The sequence below is a fragment of the Nansenia antarctica genome (assembly GCF_963989245.1).
Source record: "Nansenia antarctica genome assembly, chromosome: 10".
NCBI lineage: Eukaryota > Metazoa > Chordata > Actinopteri > Argentiniformes > Microstomatidae > Nansenia > Nansenia antarctica.
Genome location: NC_137680.1, coordinates 21,760,496 through 21,785,932, shown reverse-complemented (window position 1 = coordinate 21,785,932; position 25,437 = coordinate 21,760,496). Strand labels below are relative to the sequence as shown.

The following is a 25,437-nucleotide window of genomic DNA, read 5'->3' as shown; positions in this document are numbered from 1 at the left end:
TTTTACTTAAACTTAACTTGCCTATAGTTGGTGAGTATACGTTAGAGACAACTTCCTGTTTTACTTTTAAATGATTATCTCTCCAGAAAACACACTTTGGTGTGTAAGAGGCACCAATCGTTGAGTGCATGTTAGCAGTGAAGTGAAGAAAGGTTTACAGGTGGACGAGTACATGTGGTATGGTTTTCTGTCCTCTCTTTTCCTAATGATTGTGTCTTATTCTCTCATTTAAGGATGATTGTACAGATAGCAACATTGCACTGTCTATGTTTAATATGGACTGCCTTAAAAAATACAGTTGACATGAATGAAGGTTATTGACATGTGTTGTTTAAATATTTTATATTACGTAACAAAATGTCTGCAGAGTTGTTGTTTGTATTTTTCTCTTTATGTCTTCTTTTTTACATCTGTTTTTATATCTCCCATACATGTTCCTCAGTTTATTATTCTAATATAACTCCCTGAACTACTTGAGTTCACAAATGTTCATTCTGATTGTCAATGGCCCATTCTCATCTTACAATCAACATTCAACATTGGCAAACACGTTCATTGCAGACATTCCACCCATATTATCGCTGACCTAGCATTGAGCTTTATTATCACTATCAGTGCTCCAACAGAAAGTGCAGTGAAGTAAATAGATCATTCTTTTGTTGGCAAATTAAATTACAAAGTTCACATTGGATGCTTGTTGCTTGTTGCTTGTTGTCTTGTTTGTTCTATCTAAGAAAGCATTTAGTTCTTCAGATCACAGATCAGGGCTTTGTGAAAGGCTGTGCCTATGAGAAGCTTGCCTCCGTAGGGAGCCGCCACAGTGGATCCCATTAACACTCTGCCGTTGTCCTCATAGACCCGGGACACTACCGGCTTCTCAGAGAGGATGTCCTGAATCCGAATGACCTAGGAAATGATAAAGAATAATAAGTAAATGCACATAAATCTGAGGCCCTTCATGATCTTTTAACATTTTTAGGATGGGTCAGGATGAACGCACACACTAACCTCAGAGCCAGGTGGATCCGTAGGATCATATTTGGTTAACTTTTCCCCATTAGGGTGACAACCCAGCCATAAATCTCCTGTTTGGAAATCCACCTCGATGTTATCACAGAGTGACCCAACCTTTACAGACTGGATGGAAAATATCATCCTGTGAGTGATCTGTTGTTGGACTCTTATATCTTAGACATTATTAGAATTTCTCAAAGCAATCAAATAATAATTATGACAATTCTTTGGGGTATTCTTGCATGAATGTTGGAGGGATTTATCAAATAAAAACATTTCATGTGTTACTATACCTTCACATGAGTCAAATCCTCATTTCCCTGTCTCTCAAGAACATCAATCTCATGGTCCATAATGTCTGACACATATAGATACCTGAGTAAATAAACAAGCATACCTAAGTATTACATACAGACGGTAACACACATATCCCTTTGGGAAGTAAGAAGATTTGAAAACATGATTTGTGGAAAAAGCTTTGATTTGTGGAAAAACTTTTGACCTTTGGTCAGGTGACATGTTGATGCCATTTGCAGAATAGAAGCCATCCCCCACCACCTTCACTTCTTTAGGACTGTAATAAACTGTGTTACACCAAGACAGACCAAGCAAGACGGTCAGAAGATTCAGTGCTTCGTTGGTAAAGGAGCGATAGTTTGTGGCATAGAAGCTCTCCACTCCCACAGCAACAATGTCATTCACACTGAAAGAGTGAAAGATAAAAACATAAAGAGGATTAAGCACACCAACAAACAAAACAAAAAACCCGCTGGGGAATTCTAACAGCGGAAGGTCATACATAACCAACATAATGTGCTGCAATGCAATGTCCGGGTCCGAAGCCTGTGACGTAACAAATAAACTTGAAACTACTGAAACGATGGTGAATCCATATTTCACATACCTATGAAGTAGTTCGTGTTGGACAGTTTTCAGGTGCACAATACAGTTGTCTTCTTCAACAAATCGAAAGACCTCTACTTGGCTCGTATGTTGTTGAGGGTGATTGACAACAAACAGGTAGACAGATTTATCTGGAGAGAGATTGGAGCACAGCAATGAGAAACCTGCTCTCTACTATTCTCTGGTGTCAGAGAGGGAATTCACATGAGGACATTAACAGGTGACAGGCTGGGGCACATAGCACTAATTCGATGGATTCCAGGCTGTCATTGGTTGAGTAGGCCTACAGTATCCTCCATAAACCACTGGCTTAATCTGGTCCGGAATGGGGGGTTGTGAGACTTCTGATTTGAGTAATTGAACAATTACTGCTTGCAGTTTTGTTTCAGATGTATAGTCCCATTGCACCTTTCCAGTTTTTGATTTATTTAATGTGAGAGCAGATCTTTTAGAACTGACCTGTCTCATCAATGTAAACACTTAATCCATGGGGATTGAAAGAGTTCAGGTCCAATTCCCCTTTGATTTGTAGCTCCACAGGTTTCAGTCTGGGGTCCAACATGTCCAGGGTGTAGATCTTTCCTGGGTCATCCGAGAAGGATGGTAAAGGAGGAAACTTCAAGCCCTAGGCAGCAAGGAATTGATGGGTGAGAAGGGGTATTGTAGGCCATCAATGCCATTTCATTAGAAAGAGTAATTACATAGCAGGAGTGAAAGGGATGTTCAGAAAGAAAATATAGACTATTTCTACATTTTCACTAGCCAGTTTGAGTATTTCAGAGTACACTTTTCATGAAAATGGTTATGGACATCATGGTAAAAATAGTCATGCCAAAATGTAACTGCAATCAATTGATATGCCCAAATCACTCTGATATTTTCTGAAAGGGGAGACCTATGAGATTATGGTCAAATGCTCAGAACATATAGGAATGACACAAGTACATAAACAATGATTTATTAAGTCAATTGTCCCAAATCAATACAACTTACAGTGCTTAAGAAGGCCAGTCCATCTCTTAGTATTGTGAGGTCCTCTGCTCCATATTCTGTTTAATAAGAGTATCCCAAATAATACAATAACATTAGATTATACAATTTTAAACATTTAACTCTAACCCTATTTAGAGCCAAAGCAAGGAGTGTCATTTTGACTCATAACATCTCTTTAGCAAAGTGGACTTCAAACTCTACATTGTGTAATAGATTACAGCCAGATCTGGTTGTATTCATGGTTCATTGACTAATTGCTTTGTTATCTAGACCTGGCTTTCTCACTTCAGCATGACATTGTCTTGCTCAGGCACACCAGTGTACCGCATAATAAGAAGGAATATACATCGTTAATTAGGCTTATCAATTATTATGGTCTCACATTATTGTTAACATTTAAATGACAGATGTATACATACCAATGTTCTGTATCCGGTGACAGTTTGGGAGGTGTTTAATGGACAGTTCTCTGGTGGCAAGGGATATCTCTCTGCAAATGATATCCTCTACATAATTACTTTGGAATAAAACCAATGGCAAAACCCCCCGAGACAGATTTGTAATTGTGACTCCCCCTTACATATTACACAACATACCGAGATACATTTGCATTGCAAAGTCACATTTTAAAATATTCTAAATTATCTTGTTGAATTTCCAGTCAGTCCTTCTTAAGCTCTGACCTGACAACGGTAACATGTAGTATCATACCAAAATACATTTCTGTAAACTGTAATCAGATACCACATCCTCATATTATCTCTCACATATCCACATTATCCAGCTTACCTCAATTTAAGAAATCTTTGTACAAGTAAAGCTGCAAAAGCAGCAATGAAAACGGTCACAAGTACCCACTTCATTGTGGTGAAACCCTTTCTCTTTAGTTGGTCAAAGGTCAGTCCGAGTCCAGCAGTGTGTGCTACAGTGTGTGTGTGTGTGTGTGTGTGTGTGTGTGTGTGTGTACACTGCTGAAGGTGCACAGTTAAACCATAAGGGGAGCTGCAGTTTAGAAATTCTCAAAAGAGCAACAGTCCCAAAAGCACAATTCCATGATTCTTCTTTACATTAGCCATCATCCCTCCTTTGACACTTGAGTGTCAATTTACTAGACAAGGCAACATTGGTTAGATCAGGTGTATACATTTAATGTAGATCAGAAAAGTCAGCTTTACCACATATGAAAAAACTATAGTGCGATCACAACTGATTAAATTTCACATTAGGAAGAGGGCACAGATAATTTCCCTTACCACACCAGTGAGAATGCATGTAACAAAACATAAAGTAAGTGATTAATACCAATACCTACATACCAGCTTAATCTCTACCAAGACACAAATGCTGTGCATTGTGATTGTCAATGGCCCATTCATCTATCATCTTACAATCACTTATTCAATATTGGCAAACACGTTCATTGCAGACATTCCAACCAGTATCACTGACCTAACATTGAGCTTTATTATCACTATCAGTGCTCTGACAGAAAGTGCAGTGAAGTAACTAGATCATTCTTTAGTTGGCAAATTAAATTCCAAAGTTCACATTGGATGCTTGTTGCTTGTTGTCTTGTTTGTTCTATCTAAGAAAGCATTGACTCCTTCAGATCACAGATCAGGGCTTTGTGAAAGACTGTGCCTATGAGAAGCTTGCCTCCGTAGGGAGCCGCAACAGAGGATCCTATTAACACACTGCCGTTGTCCTCATAGATCTGGGTCACTACCGGCTTCTCAGAGAGGATGTCCTGAATCCGAATGACCTGTGATGTTAGGAAAAATAAAAAGGCGATTTGTAAAACGTGTTTTTTCCCCCCGAATTTGGAATACAGTCCAGTGCGATTGAATAGAAATATGCCACAAGAGGTGATTTGCACAACAAGTTGAATACCATATGGAAGGTGAACAAACCTCAGACCCTGCTGGATCGTCTGGGTCGTTCTGTAATAGTTTCCAGGCGTTAGGATGACAACCTAACCATAGGTCCCCTGTCTCGGCCTCGACTTCCACGTTGTCACAAAGTGAGCCCACTGCTACTGACTGAGGAGGAGAGAGCGAGGGAGAGAATGCTATCAATAAAGAGTTATCTACTCAGAGGGGCCTGTTCAGACATGATATAAGTGAGCAATGATACACAAATACACAATATTTGCCATAGATGACACATCCAGTGTTTTAGGGGGGATCATGTTGAGGGACAACATTCCTAGCACTTTTTAATTTAGTCTATAGCTGGTACTTTAGTCTTGCTTTCCAATGGTCAATTGCAGTAAGTGAAACATTCAAAGTAATGCCACAAGGCCAGGAGTCTCATTTCTAAAGCTTGCGTACACCCAAAAACTTGTGTACGCAAATTGCACAGATTTGCACATATAGCACAGCACTATATGTTATTGCTCATATAGATGTATTTGAATCCTGTTCTTTTACCAACTGCTAAGACAACAATATAGTGAGCTAGTTACTTTAGCTAGCTAAAGATATTGGCCCCCAAATCATTTTACAACTTGTTTAGCTATTATGTTCCGACATTTCTGTCGAACCCAGCAGTAAAGGTATCTAACTAACGTAACATAGTTACCTAACATTAGCCTACAGAAGTGGAAAACAAATGTCAGATCAGATATATAAACGGGTTATTTTGATAAACTGGCCACATTTTGGAAATATACATGGTTACTTTCTTGCTTGAAAACATATTAAAACTTGTTAACACTTTTTTTTTTAAACAACAGCTTTTAGCCCATGGAGGTTTAACCTGATTTAAAATCCCAGCTGCCGAAATGCATTCCGGGATACTGAGCTGCAAACTTCAGTGTGAACAGTCGGCTGGTAATGACATACTTATTGGCATACTTGTTATGAATTTAGTAGGCAGTATATGCGCATTGATATGTAGTATGCAGTATGCTAGTATGCCATTTCAAACATAGCCTTGTTGATTGTAATTTATAAAGGGAAGCAGGCGTGGAACTTGCGTGCGCACCGTTTTATAAATCTGAATGTTGGTGTGCGTAAACGTTCTTGCTTGGTGTACGTACACAAGCTGTTTGCGCCAGTTCTACGCAAAGCTTTATAAATGAGGCCTCAGGTCTTCCGCATCTTCAAAGTTTCACTCAGGGATATCTTCTAATCTGTATAACAATATTGTCTACCATCAACTAAGCAGCATACTTACACAATCAAGCTTCCAAAAGTCAATAAATGCATCTATGCCTAAATGCATCTAAATGCATGAATCTATTGTATACTTTACCTTCACTGAGGCAAGAGAATTGTTCTCCTGTCTCTCCAAAACATGCACGTTGTGGTCAAATACATCTACCACATATATGTGACTGCAAGAAAAAAAAATACAATGATATAATAATTGTAACTTCTCAAATATCCTTATCTAATTCACATCACATGACAGAGCTAAGAATGTGCACACACTGTACCTTTTGTCTGGTGAGATATTGATGCCATTGGCAGAATAATATCCTTCGGCAACCACTTTCACCTCTTCAGGACTATAATACACTACATTAGTCCAGGGCTGGCCTATTAGAGGCTCCAGCTTTTGCAGGATGTGACAGGAAAAGTAGTGATCATTTGTGGCATAGAAGCTCTCCACTCCCACTGCAACAATGTCATTCACACTGAAAAGAAGAAAAATAATAATACAGTTGGTGAAAAAGTGATACGAATCCTTAAGGACTGTTTCACCATTCAATGTCTCCTTATTTCAGTTTAAGTGCCTCTGTCAGGCCTGGGGTGATCCAGGGGTCTAGCACCGCGGTCTACAGTGCACACATATGCCCATGTCGGCATGGGTTCGAATCCGGCCCATGCATGCCCTGCTGACATGACATCTTCTCCTTACTTTTCTGTCTGTCTTCACTATATCTGTCCAAATATCCTTAAAATAAAAGTACCTCTGCCGCATATCTCACACAGGTTCATGCAGTGAATTAATTAAATTGATTAATTAATTAAATTGTTGTGTAATTCACCAACGATGCTAGGTCATGCATGCGAAGGTCTACTGCTAATAGTTTGTAATATGGAAATCTGTTGCATACCTATGGAGGAGCTCATGCTCTATCGTTTTTATATAAACAAGGGTGTGTTCCTCCTCAAGAAACTCGAAGATCTCGACTTGGCTTTTAGATTCAGGGTGATTGACAACAAACAGGAATATTGAGTTATCTGGAAAGCAAAGAAACAAGGATTAAGTCACTGTCACTTCTCTTCTTTCATTTTGTGAAAGAACAGAGAGACGTGAGTTTTACCCTTCTCATCCTTGTATACACTGATTCCATGGGGATTGAAAGAGTCCAGGTCAAAGCCCCTTCCCATGCGCAGCTCCACTGGTTTCACTCTTAAGTCTTGCAGATCAAGGGAGTAGATCTTTCCAGGGCCATCAGAATATGATGGCATTCCAGGATACTTTAAGCCCTGGTAATTCAATATACAGGAAAATATAAAATCACCCAATAATTCAAATTCAAATCACACGTTAAGAGTCTAGGGACTAAGTCAATGTTCCAACTCACCGTGCTGATGAAGGCAAGGCCATTTGGAAGTATTGTGATGTCTTCTGATCCATACTCTGTCATAAATAAATAAATGTGGCTCAGGTCAATAACACCAGTTATCGTATATAATTCGATTTGTACCTACTCATGTGGCAAATAATAATAATAATAATTAATATACAAAATAATGATATAATGTTTTGCTGTGTATTAGATCCAGCACCTAAGTTGGTGCAAACTCTCTCAACAGTAGCCTACGTACCAAGGCTTTTGATTGGATGACAGTTTGGGAGGTGGTTTTGGATAAGTTCTCTGGAAGCAAGAGCCCTTTTCCTGAAACGTGTACAATAATGCTCAGAGTAAGATGTAGGCCTACACATAATGGTATAATAATAATAATAATAATAATAATAATAATAATAATAATAATAATAATAATAATAATAATAATAATGGTAATGGTATGGTACAGAACTCCTTTACTTTTCTGTCCAGTCCAAGCAATCATACAGTAGGTTGAACCTCAATCTTGCAAGAGTACTAAAATAGCCTGCAGCTCTAAGATTAGAGATCATTTGGCACCGTATTAAGTTGATATAACTATTGAGAATAATGAAATGGTGAAATGAATACTGTAATGATAGGTACTAGGTATGGTCACGTTACGTTATCCACTCCACAACTGCATCAACAGGACTCGCGCAATGTTTGCAAAGAAAGCAGCCTCATAAATACCTCAATTCAATGACTCTCACTCCAAGTAGAGCTGCCAAAGCAGCAACAAAAAGCGAAATGACAACTAACTTTCCCATTTTAAAATGCAAAACAGCAAGCAAACTAAGTTCGCATCGCCACTCCTGTCCACTGCTGTCGTCACCAGAGGGAAGTGGATGGAGAATAGGGGGGCGTCTTCAACAGCTACTTCCGGAGACACCCATGGTCAGGTCAGATTACTAAACGTTATATACTGTTTTTTGTAATGCATTGACTGGTGGCAGAATGCAATGCTTGTCAGTGTGGTGTGGTGTGACATTACTGAGTGAAACCCATGGAACAGCCAGTGCAGTGGCAGGTCTCCGGAGTGTCCCATGACCCAGCTCTGCTCTCTCCCACTCTTAACCAATACCTATGTTAACCCCTGAATGACCTGACACTGGCTCAAGCTCCTTGTAAAAACAACACTTTCTTCCTGAAATAGATACTCAAAATGGTTTGGTTTGGTCTTTACTACTAAACAGAATAGACTACTAAAACCTCATTGCGCCAGGTGGCACACCAGGCTACTGTACTTGCTTTAGGTAGTTTATAAAGTTACCAGAATCTGTCTTTTTGTCAAAATATTGTATCTCACAGTGGGATATTTCTAAAACGTGTGGAACACTGACTCCAGTGTGCATCTCAGCACATTTTAATTGTCATCTTATGAATTTACAATGTATCATTTGACATGCAGCAGCATGTGTAAATCAATTAGCCTCTGTTTCTCTGACATGGATACATCTGTGCCAGTATCTGCCTGTGTTTTACAAACATCATTCTGCTTAGATTACAGTAATAACACACAACATGCAATGCTAAAGGGATAATCATACCTGTTTAAATTGTTTATTTCTGAAGTTGTTTTTTGCAAGTGATAAGACTCCTCCCAACATAAAAACAAAAAGTTACAAAATTGTCTATGTAATCAAAATTATGTGTAAGAGACTTCATAAAAAACAAACAAACACACATACACATACAGAAGTGAAAGTAACACAAAATTGGCAAACTATTGACCCTGTGGTACTCAGCAATGGGTGCATGCAACCTGACAGTAACTGTAGAATATCTACAAATTCCAATCCATGAATGAAAGCGTCTAACAACTTGACAAAACACTGGTAACTCCTGCAAATAACAGTAGTGTATGTGCAACCATGAAGCACTGCTAGGTGGTGAACATCAGAATCCTGTCTCGTTTTGTGAAGTTGTGTAAAGGTTCACAGTGTAATACAACAGCAGGATCCCCAAACAAACTGTTCCAAGCAAGACTGTATATTTGGGACATACAAAATAAATTTTATTATCCATTCTCTTCTTCATTGTCTACATTGTATTAGAATTTCTAGACACTGGCATTGTGAAATAACACACACCCATACTAATTTCAATAATCCTGACAGGTGCGACAATACATTTCTGTCAAATCCAGATCCCAAAATATAACTGTACGTGAAAAGCAATTCAATTCGTCTTTGTTATTCTCAACGTAATAAAAAGGAGACCCATGAGCCTGGCCCTCACGGAGAGATGGGAGGGGTGGCCAGAGGCGCACACAAACACAGGTGAGGAGGTGCCGTAGGGAGGTCGCTTCAGGGCTGGGCCCCAGTGGCTGCTGGGACTTGTGTGGCCAGAGTGTTAGGGGCAGAGATGACAGGCGATCCAGCAATGTTAGCCAGTGGCTGTGCAGAGGACATGGAGGTGATACCTACAGGGGATGGATAAGCCAGTGTTATTTCTGTGCTGTTTACATGTTGAAGAGTACAGAGGATTCCCATCTCAAGCTGTTGAATAATGTAAATGCTAGATCAACACAGTGGTTTGGCTTTACAATCAAGGACTTATTTGAGAGGGAGGATAACAAAGCCGAGCCTCTCAGGGAGTCCACACACTGAGTGGTGTGTTTCATCAACACTTACCTGCCATCATACTGGAGGAGCTGACTGGAGTGGAGATGGCAGCCATCCCCCCCGGGGTGGTCCCCCTTCCCTGGTCTTTAACAATGGGGTCTGTCAACAGACACACAAACAAACATCTCAAAAACCACACAAACACACAATGCGACAATCCATCCACAGGTACTACAGTCATAATATGCATAGTTGTGTGTTAAATGGTTGATAGAGACAATCAATTAAACAAACGTCCCTTTTTTTTTCATTGGGGAAAACAAATAGGATTCATATCGAATCAATCTCGTCAGGACGTGACCACTCGTAAACGGTACGTCAGTCTTAAACCAGATTTATATCACACATGAGAAACTGAAGGGTGAACTAACAGAAGTAAGGGTGGTCCATGGCCTCTCTGGCGGTGAGGCGGGCTTGGTGGTCGTAGCGCAGCAGCTTGTCCAGGAAGTCCAGGGCCTCGGTGCTGACCAGGTGCTGGTTCTCACTGTGCACAAACCTCTCCCACCTCTTGCGGGAGTGTCTAAGCAAAGAACCAGGGGGAAGGACGTCAATATACTATTCAGCAATCATTTGTACTGTAGAGGTGAGATACGAATGACATTCACATTGTGTAGATAGGTGTAATATGTAGCCATTCAATAATAATTTCTCCAGCCCAACCCTTTCAAAGTAGTGGGATACACCTACCTGCCCAAAATGTCATTAAACCGTGGGTCTAACTCGATGTTGTACTTGTCTATGTAGTCGTACAAGTCCTCTGTGCCAAGAACTTTTGCAATTCGCACAAGCTGTAATCAAAACAACATGGAGGACTTAGCCAAATGACTCAAGATATGCACACGCATGTAGAGTGAGAGAGAGAGGGAAACATTAGCCGGAAACATCAGAGTTGTACAAGTGACTGAATCATCAATGTTGAACCAACTGTTGGATGCAACAGTTGGTTCAACATCATCACTGCTACACAGTTCTTCTGACCTGATCGTAATTGTCATGTCCGTGGAAGAACGGCTCCTTCCTGAAGATCATGCTGGCCAACATGCACCCCAGACTCCACATGTCCAAGCTGTAGTCATACATCTGCAACAATGACAGAGAGACGCAGGAACATCATTATCTTGTTGGACAAAAATGGATGTGCATAATTCAACATTTCGGTTGAGTAATCGGTGGGTGGCATGAACGAATAATCAATGTTCAATGTGTGCCGATATTCACAAAGGCAGCCATGGATCATCGGCATGAAATCACTTAATATCTTAAAGGCAAATAAACAAACGTTAACAGTGAAAAATCGATTTTATTCTGGTATTAATCCTCATGAATTTCTTCTTCTGAATACTTAAATTAGGCTAACATAACAATAATACAGAAAAAAGGCATGCCCCTAATATCGCTGCAAGAAAACGGTGCGCGCATTTTCTATAACCAATTAAAATGAAAGTTGTCCAAGCCATTTCCAATTACAATGTTTACCAATAGTCTAACTATAGCCTACCTGAAATCAAAACAGCCAAATACCCCCAAAAATGAAATGCCTTAAATGGATAAAGATTAAATAGAATTTAATTAGTCTGTGGTAATAGCTACTTTGGTCAGTTTTGGCTAAAGCATTGCAAATTGACTCATTCAGCGTGCATCTTTTAGTTTTTTACCAAAATGGAACCGTGTACTCTGGCTCTATGTATGCCATTAATTCTCGAAACCCCCTCCCCTCTACTGTACTAACAGGCAGCATATCTTTAGCCACCATGTTGGCAATCAGTAGTTTTTTTCGCTGCGGCTTCTCTCAGTTTGTCTGTCTGTTTGGGTTGGTCCCTCACCTTTGTTTACTTTGACAGTTGGATGCAACTTTTTGAAATGCGATAGCATGGTTGACGTGGAACCATGGTAAGATAATTTTGTTCCACATATCCCACACTAGACACGATTGTGTGCCCAGGCGAAGCTTTTGTGGGACTTGGACATTGTTAGCCTATTCCAACAGAATGCACTCTGTAAACTAAGTCACACAATGCACAGTTGATTGATGTCAGACTCTCGCCCCGTTCCACACTCAATAGTGAACTATATCAGGGCTCTCAAGTCTCACGCGGCGTGTGAACGGGTTGAAATGCGCGTGTCTCACGCCCAATGTGTGAGACTTGAGAGCCCTGCTATATTCATATTTATGCTTGTGTATATTGTTTTTCTGTGCATGATAAAAAATAAATACAAAAAAAGTGTTACAGAACCGACATTAGTTATGTCCGTTCTTTTTTATATATATATATATAAAACCAACTAACAGTTTCAGTACTAGCAGACTTTGACAGGTCTTACCTGGTAGTCTACCAGCAGCTCAGGGCCCTTGAAGTACCTGGAGGCCACTCTCACATTGTACTCCTGGTTTGGGTGGTAAAACTCTGCCAAGCCCCAATCGATCAGGCGGAGCTAGTGAAGAAAGATTAGGGCTTGTGTTTACAGTTGTCTGTTTCTAATAAGTGATAGAACAAGCTGCTGAGAGTGGGAGTGAGAAGGTTATCCTGTACCTTTCTGTGTTCGTGGTCAATCATTACATTGTGTGGCTTGACATCTCTGTGCATGATGCCCATACTGTGACAGTAGTCCAGCGCCTGATAGGGTTAGGAGGGAACACAGTAGGCGTGGGTTAGCTCAATGCTAGTAGTGGCTCATCTCATATGTGATAGCGAGGGACAGTCTCTGCTTTACATATATCATAGGACCTGTATAATGCTATATAGATCACCATTTTCCCATCACAAAGCCCAGAATGTTTTAGAATTTTAACACTATATGTCATGGCGAATAGGTAGTGGCTTTGAAACCCTTACCTTCAAGATTTCATACATGTAGAACCGTATGTCGTAGTCTGATAAAGTTTGATACAATTGCTGAAATACAGGGCAAAAATACACTTACAAATTAGATTTCTCCAAAATGGATGGATATAGGTTACACATTATTGTCACACTTACAATCACTAAGTTGCACCTAAACCTTGGTAGTGACTGTAATTGCTCTAGTAACAACAGTGTATGAACATGCTGTTACATAGAAAATGACTGATTCGTATTTCCATAACAATGGAGTTGAGAGGTTTGTTGCACAATTGTTCCTCAATTCACTATTTATGGTACTTATGGTGAGTACCATATAATTACCTTATTACAATGTAACATGTTCATACAATGTTGTTACTAAGGTCATTACAGTGTCACTTAGGGGTGAAGTTCATACAGTGTTACAAGGTTCTCTCACCTTGAAGTCTGTGTTGTTGACATGCTCAAAAACCAGTGCAGGAGTTCGAGACTGATGAGACAAAGAGGACAAAGGCAGGTTAAGTAGAATCACGTTGTCTTACGACAGCTACCTCATTCTAGTACGACCCGGGCCAAATTTCCAAGCTACAGTCTGGACTGGAGTGGCACTGTCATGATACCCCTTGGTATAATACAGACCAGAGGCAGAACTCACCACAGGATCCTTGACAATGTCTAGAAGGGAGATGATGTTGGGACCACCTCTCAGATTTTCAAGAATCTTGATTTCTCTCTTGATTTTCTTCTTTTTGACAGGCTGTGCGGACAAAGATTGTAAGATAAAGTGAAGGGAGCTGCAAACGCTATGTCTCCTTGACAATTGCTTACTAAACAGGGGGAGCTAAAATATGTCATGAAACAATGTCTCACGATTCCTAGCAGAATCTGTGGAAAGTATTCGATCAATAATATCAATACCTTGAGTATTTTGACGACAACCTTCTCGTTGTTTGTGATGTTTATGGCTTCAAACACTTCACTGTATTTGCCCCTGCCCAGTTTTCGCACCAGTTGGTAGTCATCTTGATTCCTAAATCATAAAAGAATGAGCAACAAGATGATACATGAGCATAACATCATCTCCTGTATATACCTCTAACTACCGTACTTGCATTACTGCACCTATCATTTATCACGTTTGATATCACTATTTGCACTTCTGGTTGGATGCTCGTCACTGACGATGTATACCACCATCAACAACTTATGAGTATAACATGCCCTTATCTCACGTATCCTTATCTTCATTTACAAACGCCATCATCAGCCCTCACGTACCCCCATTCCACCACGTGGGACTCGTAGTCCCAGTACTCCCGAGGTCTCTGTGTGTTTACATCAGGGTAAACTCGAGAGCGGCTTGGAACAGGGCCGGACATATTCTGCACAGGATCTTCTCTAGATCACCTGCTGGGACATTCAAGATTGACATGGTGTGATCAACCAAAAATAAAGTACATTCAAAAAACATTCCTAGGTAAGTAAAGTGAATCGAATCGTTCTGGGTGGCAGAATGACCGGCAGGTCAGTTAGGCTATTTGTTGCCAATCACATCCGCCACTGCTGCAGACTGACAGAGTGACGTACCTCGGAGGTTTCCTCCAAGCTGCTGATGACAAGTGGGGGCAGAGGAGCGCTGACGTGAAGTTATGTTTGAGATGCTGCAAGACATAATGCATATCGACAAGATGTTACCTGTTTACATATTTCGGGTGAGATATTAATTATTAGCACACATACAACTGTCATAAGCTGATCAAAACGGGGAAAAAATAATAATTTATTTTTCAAATGAAAAGCAACAATTTGTGCACATGCATAAAAAGTAGGAAAAACATATATAATACAATACAATAAATGAGCCTATTGCAGGTCCATCTATCGGTCTGGCAAACAGTGGTGTATTGTACGTATTGAGGTGAGACATGCAGCAAAAACAGTTGTGATCTCCAAATGATAGAATGTTTTGTGATATTCTTTTGTGAAAAGCTGTATAGCGGACTTATATATAGTTTTAAACACCTGAATGTTGTAATTAAGGAGGACATCCAACCAGTCTAGTCAGGGGGCACTGGGCTCAGTAGAGTCATTACTGGGGTCCACACTCTGATATACCCCTGTAGAAAGATCATATCAATAAATGTGATAGATAGATCATATCAATAAATGTGATCAAGTGCCAGTACTGTGCAGGTACTGTACTGTACAATTATACTTGTTCAGCAATTCTAACCTTTTACAACTACATTTGGAGTGGGTCTGATATTATCCTAGGGTTAGATTATTGAATATTGGTTTTAATCTTAGGAGTTAGAGAACTCCTTGGCGACACTCGCTTACAGACGAGCCTGATGGCCTGGCCCTCACCCTAACCCTGGCCCTCAGCAGGCGGGCAGAGCTGCACCTCTCTCCATGACCAGGAGCCCGGCAGAGGAACCAGCTAAGCTACCAGCTACCAAGCTACTACACACATGGGACGATTACCCCCAAAATGTTGGAAAATAAGCGCTGAATATGAGCCGGTGTCATAGAAGCGATATCCTCTCATGCTTAAGACGAGGATAGCTTCAACTAGGCATGGGATATTTCATTTTCAGAAAGCAAGAAGTGCTATGGAAGTGAGTAGCTCTGTGGCTAAAACAGGAGCGAGGCGCCTGGCTGACAACGCCTTGGCTCAGCAGACCTTCTGAAGGATACCCGGCTGAAGAACGGGAGTGTGGCTAACCGGACGTATTGCATGCTTCGAGTATTTAATTTGCTAATATGTAATATCCTAAAATGTTGCCTCGAAACCCATGTACATTTCTAATAAATACTCTAAATGGTGTTACCTCTCAAACGCTGGTTGGGGATGTCAATATGGCGGTGCGTGAAGTCACAAGCTTAGCGGTGGGTTTACGCCTCCATTCCTGTGGGGGGCGCTCTCTTTTTCTTCTTCGCAGTGGAAAAGAGGCGAGCTAAACACCAGTAGATCCTTTGCTGCCACCGACTGGTCAATCTCGAAGATGGCTGAATCTCCCTGGTTTTGGGGGGGGGGGGGGGGGGGGAATCCATAGGCCCACTCTAAATAAAAGGAACCCAACTCTTTATCTGACTCCTACCTCTTCTACCTCTTCCCTCAGGAAACCTGCCCATGCACTTCACTGTTATCTTATGGAACTTTTTTTGTTTGTCAAAATTCAAGCATCTCACACTGGCCTTAAAGGAACCATCACCATCATCCATCCTCCGACACCAACACAGCACGTTCAAAGGGATATAACATAGATTCACATGATATAGGTTTGAATAGTGAGACATGTTGGCTAGCTAAATACTTCTTATTCTGCTTGAAGAGCAACAGGGACACATGATATGGCTCACAATACATGCACTGTGTGTGGTATAGTTCCTCATATACAAGAGGCCACTCTCACATTGCAGGCTACTCCTGTTTTGGGAATTATAACTGATATCAATAATTAACATCGGAGCTAGTGTGCTGAGTGTGCAGCTAAACTGTGGTGTACGTTTTCTTGCTTTTTTGATAGTTCATCATATCGCAAGAATCTACCTTGGAGGTAGAAGGTTAACGAAACAAGAGGGGAACAATGATAACATTGATGCTAGAGAGGCCACCATGGTATTTGGGTGATTAAAGCAATTATAACTATACACAAAGACTACTTCTTTATTCCACAACACAACACACTGTGTGCTCTTTCTAGTTGCTGTTACAATGAAAAGGACATGCCAGAGGCTTGCTTTGTTCTACATCACCAACCACAGGAACCATTCACTTATAATTAACATAGAACAGAGAGAACGAGAAGGTCTGTTGAACGTTTCTCTCTTCAGTCAGCTTGTTGTTTGTTGACTTATATGAAATGTATTCATAAACTAATTTGTTTCAAATATTACTTGATTCCCGCAGTGATGCATTATTTTCCTCACAGATCACCTGACACAACATTCATTCTTTCTTATGATATCGCAACATCAACAACAGTCATCCGAGACAGAGGTTTTGGAGTTCACTGTTTAGATCACTGAGCAATCATGTTTAATTATTTCATTTATTAAGTAAAAGAAAATGTTTATTTGTCTATTGTGAGAGCAAAATATGCATTGTCTATTGTGCATTGTTGTTATTTGTATTTTTACTTCTGTATAATATATGAATATATTATATCACTGCACTGTTGAGAGGAAGATGCAAAGTAAGCATTTAGTTATACAGTTTACAACCTGTATCCTGTGCATATAACCAATACATTTTGACTTGACTAAATCAACGTAAAGACAATTGTCAATTCAGGGGATTGATATGATGGTGCAGACATGCTTGTGAACCCAATTAAAGCTAATGATACCTAGTCATGACCCTGCTTTGATCATAGTGACCTTAGCCAGGCCCAGTCATTAAAAGCTATTGTCTCTGTAGCCTCGACCTATCAAAGCTCTGGTGGCAGGAGCGCAGTTATATGAACTCTGCTCGCTACTCATCCAGTGACTCTGCTTGTCACCTCAATCCATTCCACAATGAAGCTGTAAGTCTCTTTATTAGTCTCTGTATTTTAGACAATTTTAAATATGTATCAGAGGGTTTTTTTCTGGAAAAATATAAAAACAAATGATTTGTCCTTTTATAGCTCGCTGTTATCTCTGTCCATTCTGGCACTTGTTGCTGTTGTATCTTTGGCACCAATGAAAGGTAATCTTTTCTTTTAATCGAACACATTTTATGCTTCAAATGTTGTAGGCCGAAACATTTTATAATTTATTGTTCTGTGTCTGATACATCAAATAATCATAATACACAAATATGTTTCTTGATTTTTAAGATATTTGGCTTTAAACATTATATTGCACTCTGCTCATGTATATATACTCTTATAACTGTACATCTATGTATATTTTCCAGAGAGAAGTGAACATGTGTTAAGCTTCTTGAATGGTGAGATAATGGCAACTTTATTTAAGTTTTTTCATTGTGTGTTTTTAGTTGGTTGCACTCTTCTAATTGTGTCGCAGCAAATGAAAGGGTGATGAAATGTAACTTTCAAAGATGTCTGTGACAGACAAACTCTAGGTTGTTCAACCTACTGATACCTCTGGAGAAGCTGTCACAGGTCTGTTCCTCACACTTCATACAGTATTTCAGTATCACCTCTAACTGAGATGGATATAAGTAGGGGAATACGCATAGGCTGTACAGTACCTGTAGTTGTAGTGTACATTTACATTTACATTTTTGGCATTTAGCAGACGGCTTATTCCAAAGCGACTTACAATCAATACATTTGAATACTAAGCATGTGAATCAGCAATCCACCATTCGTTGCAGGAAGAGTAATCTAGCTCATGAGTGTAGCTCTTTGATTATCAAATGCCGTCAATATTAATTTCCCCAAAACCTGGAAATATATTTGGTCATCCAAAAACAACACCAAGTTAGTGTTAAAAGATTTTCAAGATCTGTTTTGCATCCAATGCATTAAATTGTTAGTATTTCTGTCCCATCTTTACTAAACTAATGACCTTTTAGTTTCTGCAGCATACTCAACTCTGACAACTGCAGGACGAGAACAAAACTCTGCAGGTAGGTTTTGATGACATTTAATTTGATCTCAAGCTGTTTTACAACATTGGTTGTAAAATGTCCTCAAACTCAATAAACAGCATCAGAATCAGAATCAGAATGTCTTTTATTACATCAATGTAACATAAATACACAGAATAACATTCTTGGATTCAAGTTCATTAGACATTGGCATTACAGCAGAAATACAAAATCAATAATAAAATAAGTAAGTAAGTAATTGTCTTCCAGACATGTTCAAATGTTGCTCTGACTACGAACACTGTGCAGATAACAAGGTCAGTGAAGAATTACGTTTGAACTGGGAAGTTGCCAATAGTCAAATGTTGTGACATTGTACATCTAACTGTTACTGCTCATTATCAGACATCTCAGACTCTGAAGCTAGATCCAAAGAAAGTGGCGACTCTGTTGATTCTACAGGTACAGTTTGTTGAACAGAGTTTGAATAAAGTGTTAAAATAAATAAATACAAACAAATACAAACAGTATTTGTATACAGATGTAAACAGTATTTTATTTTTTTATTTTATAAATGTTTTCTTAATGCTTTAAAGATGCAGGAATACATGAAACAAACTCTGCAGATGAAAGCAAAGGTACAGTATATAAAAATAATAAATCTACAATCAGGCATAAATGAATGTATTCATATATATGTCTGGATAGAGGGATATTCCAAAAGTACATTATTGAAGTAATGGTAATTAAAGAGTCTTCTAACAGATAGACAAATGTTAATGCAGGATAATAATTCTGCAGGTAAAAATAATTGCTCTATAACTTTAAGGCATTCCATACGTATCTTACTGTATTGGATGCAAGATACTTGAAATCAGATGTCCTTGTCTGGTTGTAGGTAGTAACAGTGAAGAAAGAACAGATGTGAACATGCATTTAAAAGATGTCAAAAACTCTGCCAAGATGCAAGGTATGTTGGGGGCAATTTCTTAGGCAACTGTGCACTTACACAAAGAGGGAAATGAAAATGCAGGGCTTCAATTCAATTAGGAGTGGTTCATGTGGGACTAAAAGCATCTAACCATTGATACAGTAGCCCTGCATTATCAAAAAGGTATTTCTTTTTGTTGTTCTATGTTTTGTGTTTTTGACTCCTAATGCCTCTTTCCTCCCAGACACAGCGAAGGAGGACTTTAGCAGCGAAGAGACCAACTTTCCTAATGTGGGAAAATACCAGTCACCACCAGGCAGGAGGATCATAGACACAAATAACACTGAGACCATACAAGCCACCAGAAGGCAGCACCCAGACAGCCGGGACCGTGGAGAGACACGTCTCACAGGAGAGGGAGGGAGAACCAGCAGGGCCACAGTGATGCTGGTGGTGAACTGTCACAACCCTGGCTGTGTGACCACAGAAACAGGTATTGATGTCAAACCGAACAAGGGCCCAGTTGTTCAAAACGTTAAATCTGCATCAGAATGCTACTCAGGATCAGATCTATCTGGCTGATTTTTAGTTGTTTAGGAGACATCAGCCAGCTCGATCCTGGATAACAAAAAAATAAATCAGGATCATTCTGATCCAGATTAAATGTTTTGAACAACTGGGCCCAGAAGAGACAAGCAGAGATACCCAAAGCCCAAGAGAACCAACGACCAGTTAGGTCGTACGGAGTCATAGTCGTAGCTGTGTGATGAATGGCATGTCAGACACAGCCAGAGAGCTGCAGTCTTTTGAGAATGTCCACACTAAGCCAGCAGATGGAGGCAACAGCAGAGACAGACAGGGACAATGACTGTAAGTCTAGCCTCGACAGTGCCATGATTCAAAATGAGCTTTTTTCAACAAATGGAGTGCAGAATTCTGAGATTGAAAACATATTTAATAAAGTATTTTAAAAAGCCTTTAATCCTCACAGAAACTAGAGAATATAGCAGTTCTGAGAGTGATCCAGCAGGTGGGTCTGGGTTAGAACATTCTATTTAATATTAGTGGATGAGGTGGAACGCTGCTATTACCATGGTGACCATACCATCTTTATCACCAAGTTCCTTGGCAGAGGTTGGGTATACATACAGTATAAACAAGGATTTATATGAAAATGTGTATCATGCAGTGTACATTGTACAGTGTATTAAATTAGATTGAAATACCTGGGCAAAAAACATTCTGGTCATGGAAACATGCAGAGAAACGGAACATGATTTATACCCATGTCTGCACAAATACTTTGGTGAGGATTTTTTTTTTTTTAAATGGAAAAATCTCATGTCATGTATTGCGAAACCCTCAACGTTCTATAACACGTCTGATTTTGCAAAAAGAACAAGATTCGTTCAGATCAAAGTGAATCCGACATGTTGCATGTTTTGTCCATTTTAGGCTTTTCCCCCCGCTTTTCAACAGTTTTTTATTTTATTTTTTATCTCTGACCTCTTAACTCTGTGTTCTTGCCTGTGCCAGAGGCTCCAGGTAGAGTTGGCTCAGCTCTCCCCATCAGGGGCTATAAATCTCCCTGTCTCTCACTCACGTGTCGTCTCCCTCAAGCTCCACCGACTCTACCAGGCCTCGGAGAGCGCTCGCTGACTTGTAATCATGACAGAAATGTCAGTACATCTGTGAAGATTTACCACCAATTTTTCACTCCAAGTGATCATGAAATAAATGTGCTTCTTTCAGCTGTGCCCCCGGGTCATCTTTTGGTTATTAAAGTTCAGTTCTCGGTTAGGAGGGAGCTGCTCACATTCAGATTGATGAACCAAATGTGTTTCAAAAAAAGCATTGTTGATTGCATTATCCATCATCTTTTCAGCTTTCACGAGTGCATTTCTTTACATTTATTGCGAAAAACTCAATTTATTCAAAATCTACACATTTAAACAGCATTATATGTAAGAATATTTGCTAACTTTTCACAAAAGCAAATATGGCATCCATTCAGGGAGGCAAACATAATGTTGACAGAAAATGTCACTGTTACCTTTTTCCTGCTGCAGCTATTCTCCAGACATAGACCATTCTCTCATCCAAAAATAATTTTATAGTGATCTTTCCCATCTGTTTGGGTTGACATGAGGTGACTGCCCTGACACATCAGCCTGATGTTTGCACACAGGCGGTTGATGCTAACACGTTATGTGGCCTGAGGCTCTGCAACATCAACTACTAAACAAAACCAGCGGTAGGGGATGAAGACAAGATCACATCAGATATATCCATACAATTATGACAGTTTCATCAAGAGAAAAATCTATATTCTGAATCAACGACTCAGAAATGCTAGGATCTGAATGAATGGGACCATTGAAACATGCACTTAAATAGTCATCACAATTCCATCTTAATCCCTTAAATGCTACTCCAAAATGGCTTAATCTAGAGGGTGATACCAACCACAGAGATCTTTTGAGTATTTCATGACCTTCCATTAATAGACCTCCATGTACTGGCTCTTCTGCCTTATAAAATACTGTGTTCCTGTAAAACCAGTCTGCACAGGAAGCAGTGCTATCTGTGCTCTCCAAACACGTCATATATGATGCCTATAGACAAAGGAGACTCAACTGGCCAGCTGCTCTGGGTTTATGGAGACCAGAACGAGGTCAGGAATCCATAGGCAAACCTTTTTGGACAGACTTTTCTAGCTGAACCCTCAGCTCAATGTAGCTGTACTGTTCCAACATTTTTGGAGAGGTTAGGGTCTCTGCTAACCAAACACTAAGGTTCTTTATATCAAAGGCCATGAAAAGTGTGTATGTGTGTGTGTGTGTGTGTGTGTGTGTGTGTGTGTGTGTGTGTGCGTGCGTGTGTGTGTGTGTGTGTGTGCGTGCTTGTGTGCGTGCGAGCGCGTATATCGAATATCAGAGAAAGACAAGGGTGAGAGAGCAGTCTTGAGAAAACAAAACATCCCAAAACTGTTCATATCCCACTTGTATTGTTCAGACAGGACAGACCAAACAAATCTAAACTGAGTCGCCGGGTTTGTAGGTGAGGATGGATTACATGGTACTAAATGGTAGTAGTGATGCTGTCTGACAGTTCAGTTCCTCTGTGAGCCACTGCTGGGTCTGATTTCCCTCTCCTGAAGGCAGTCATTACTGGGCCAGACAGAAAGGTGTGAAGGGAAGGAGCAGCTGCCGCTGAGTTCCACTTTAGTTCTTCTTCATGCTGACAGGTCCTACAGACTCACACAGACAACGTCTTGTAGCTCTGACAGGTTAAGCATCAGAGTTGACATAGCCCATTGGTTAAACATGTCAATAAGTTACCGCTAAGAATCGAATAGATGATGGTGTAACATTACATCGATGTTTCGACCTTCATTCATTATACCAGTCTGACATTTTTTTCCTCTGCACTCATTTTCTCACAGTTTGCTGGTTTGTCACTGAGCGGTGTTCTTCCCAGAGGTGGGAGCTTACACTTCTGGAACACATTTTTGTCACCTTTGATGTGCTTTCTTTCTCGCCTGTAATAAGGTACTTGTTAACAGGTGACAGTGTTTCTTTAACTTTTGGTTGAATTCACCTCTCTATATATAACTGAACCTCTGTGAATAGAATCATTGTTCCTGTTAGGTACTATTGTGAGCAGAGGTGGATGTGGCCATGGCTGGGTTTACGGTCCCTGGGGGAGGCAGGCTGTTCAGCGGCTGTGCTCTGATCCCCCCCCCATCATCCTTGAGTCGACTGCTCCGGTGTGTGATGGCTGAGGGGGTGGAAGAAGATGGCGCTGCACTGTACTTTTGTTTCCACTCTGGGGCTCAATTCTTAGCACATGCGCCCACTTGTAAAGGTTATCCTGCAGATCAAACTGTATGACTCTCTTTTGTGATTTAGTATGTACTGCATATACTGTATGTGTGAGCCTGCATTCATCCAGACAGACTATTCAATAGGGCACACAAAGAAGCAAACATCAAGGTACAATAGAAAGAAACTTCAATGGACGCAGTTTAATTGAACAGTTTTGCAACAGTGGAAAACCTTCTTTTTTTCTTCTGTCGTCCACAGACAGTCACACTTCATTTTTCCTGGTGGTTGTGGTCAGGTAATGGGTTGCACTCATGTTCTCAATGTCCAGTGGAGCTATCCAAGATCAGTTCTTGGCTGCGCACATGCAATCTGGTCAATCCATCAGTTTTTTTGGTTATTCATTAGAACAGTCTGTATTGCATTAAGATTACATTAGGATTTTAGCTATTAGTGTACCATGATTCTTTTGAAGTCATTTGTGGCTGCAGGTTTAAATCAACTCCAAGTTCACTTATACTTCAGGAGTGCGGTGTTCTGCCTGAAACACTGGCTGTTCATGATCAAATATTTTATAGTTATACTCTCCATGTCTTTATACATCGATACAGTCCCACACAGTATACTACTAGAGCCTGATATTGCTACGGTATGCACACAGTATATATACAGCTCTGGAAAAAATCAAGAGACCATTGCAAAATTATCAGTTTCTCTGGTTTTACTATTTAGAGGTATGTGTTTGAGTAAAATGAACATTTTTGTTTTATTCTATAAACTACTGACAACATTTCTCCCAAATTACAAATACAAATGTTTATTTGCAGAAAATGACAACTGGTCAAAATAAGAAAAAAGATCCAGTGTTTTCAGACCTCAAATAATGCAATGAAAACAAGTTAATATTCATTATATTCATAATATTCATTTAAACAACACAATACTAATGTTTTAACTTAAGAAGAGTTCAGAAATCAATATTTGGTGGAATAACCCTGATTTTCAATCACAGCTTTCATGTGTCTTGGCATGCTCTCCGCCAGTCTTTCACATGGCTGTTGGTGACTTTATGCCACTCCAAGCAGCTTAGCTTTGTTAGATGGCTTGTGACCATCCATCTTCCTCTTGATCACATTCCAGAGGTTTTCAGAGGGGTTCAGGTCTGGAGATTGGGCTGGCCATGACAGGGCCTTGATCTGGTGATCCTCCATCCACACCTTGATTGACCTGGCTGTGTGGCATAGAGCATTGTCCTGCTGGAGAAAACAATCCTGGTGTACGTGGCTTGATTCATGCTTTTCAGCCTTGCTGAAGCACCCCCAGATCATCATCATCATCACCGATCCTCCACCAAATGTCATAGCGAGTGCAAGACACTGTGGCTTGTAGGCCTCTCCAGGTCTCTGTCTAACCATTGGACGACCAGGTGTTGGGCAAAGCTGAAAATTGGACTCATCAGAGATGATGACCTTACTCCAGTCCTCTATGGTCCAGTCCTTATGGTCTTTTGCAAACCTCAGCCTGGCTCTTCTTTTCTGCTCATTGATGAAGGGCTTTTTTCTAGCTTTGTATGACTTCAGATCTGCCCCTAGCAGCCTTGCTTCACCCCAGCTGCCGTTTGCCATTCTTTTTGTAGGTCACTCCTATGGTTGTTGAGTGACATTCGAATTGGCGGTCATCCTGGTCAGTGGACAGTTGTTTTCGCCCTCTGCCGGTCTGTAGCTTTGTTGTCCTCAACGTCTGCTGCTTGACCTTGTTCTTATGAAACGCCGTCTTTGAAATGTCAAGGATGGAAGCAACCGGACTCTCACTGTATCCCTCTGCCAGTAAAGCCAGTATTGAACCCTTATTTTCCTCACTCAAAAAACCTTATTTTCAACTATTTTGGCATGGTCAATAGTTCTTTTTGGATTCCAATTGCTTTTGAGGTACTACTAGCACTGTTTTTGCCATCCAGCTGGTCCTATTGCAAGAGGATAGTGATGACCACTACCTTGTTAAATAAGATTTGGTTCAGGTGACCACCTAATCAGTACCTCATTAAGTAGAATGGTGTGCCTGTGTCTGAATTCAACAGACAATGGAATGGAATGACTGCCATACATGTAGAGATGCTGATTTAAGAATCATTTGGAGTGGTCTCTTATTTTTTTCCAGAGCTGTATGTGAGAGAGGGTAAAAACTACCCACAGCATTTTGCACAAAGTTATTTTAACCATG

At 40.2% G+C, this 25,437-nt stretch overlaps 2 protein-coding genes across 2 annotated transcripts; both read right to left on the bottom strand.

Annotated features, from left to right (window-relative positions):
• Positions 1-251: 251 nt before the first annotated feature.
• LOC308166751 (uncharacterized protein) lies at positions 252-8,323 on the bottom strand. The gene is made up of 18 exons (XM_080541076.1): positions 8,165-8,323; positions 7,692-7,762; positions 7,448-7,503; positions 7,184-7,349; positions 6,974-7,100; positions 6,350-6,550; positions 6,166-6,247; positions 4,821-4,949; positions 4,506-4,672; positions 3,700-3,831; positions 3,330-3,400; positions 2,911-2,966; positions 2,377-2,542; positions 1,919-2,048; positions 1,517-1,717; positions 1,308-1,389; positions 1,009-1,137; positions 252-906 (listed from the first exon to the last, which is right to left on the bottom strand). The coding sequence occupies exons 1-18, from the start codon at positions 8,239-8,241 to the stop codon at positions 742-744; spliced, it is 2,208 nt and encodes a 735-aa protein (XP_080397202.1). The 5' UTR covers positions 8,242-8,323; the 3' UTR covers positions 252-741.
• Positions 8,324-9,004: 681 nt separating this feature from the next.
• csnk2a1 (casein kinase 2, alpha 1 polypeptide) lies at positions 9,005-15,780 on the bottom strand. Its single transcript, XM_080540297.1, has 14 exons — positions 15,752-15,780; positions 14,508-14,581; positions 14,199-14,327; positions 13,839-13,950; positions 13,576-13,677; positions 13,360-13,410; positions 12,933-12,992; positions 12,630-12,713; positions 12,421-12,531; positions 11,077-11,178; positions 10,786-10,886; positions 10,470-10,618; positions 10,108-10,197; positions 9,005-9,896 (listed from the first exon to the last, which is right to left on the bottom strand). Exons 3-14 carry the CDS (start codon positions 14,297-14,299, stop codon positions 9,781-9,783), a joined length of 1,179 nt encoding a protein of 392 aa, XP_080396423.1. The 5' UTR covers positions 14,300-14,327; positions 14,508-14,581; positions 15,752-15,780; the 3' UTR covers positions 9,005-9,780.
• Positions 15,781-25,437: the final 9,657 nt, after the last annotated feature.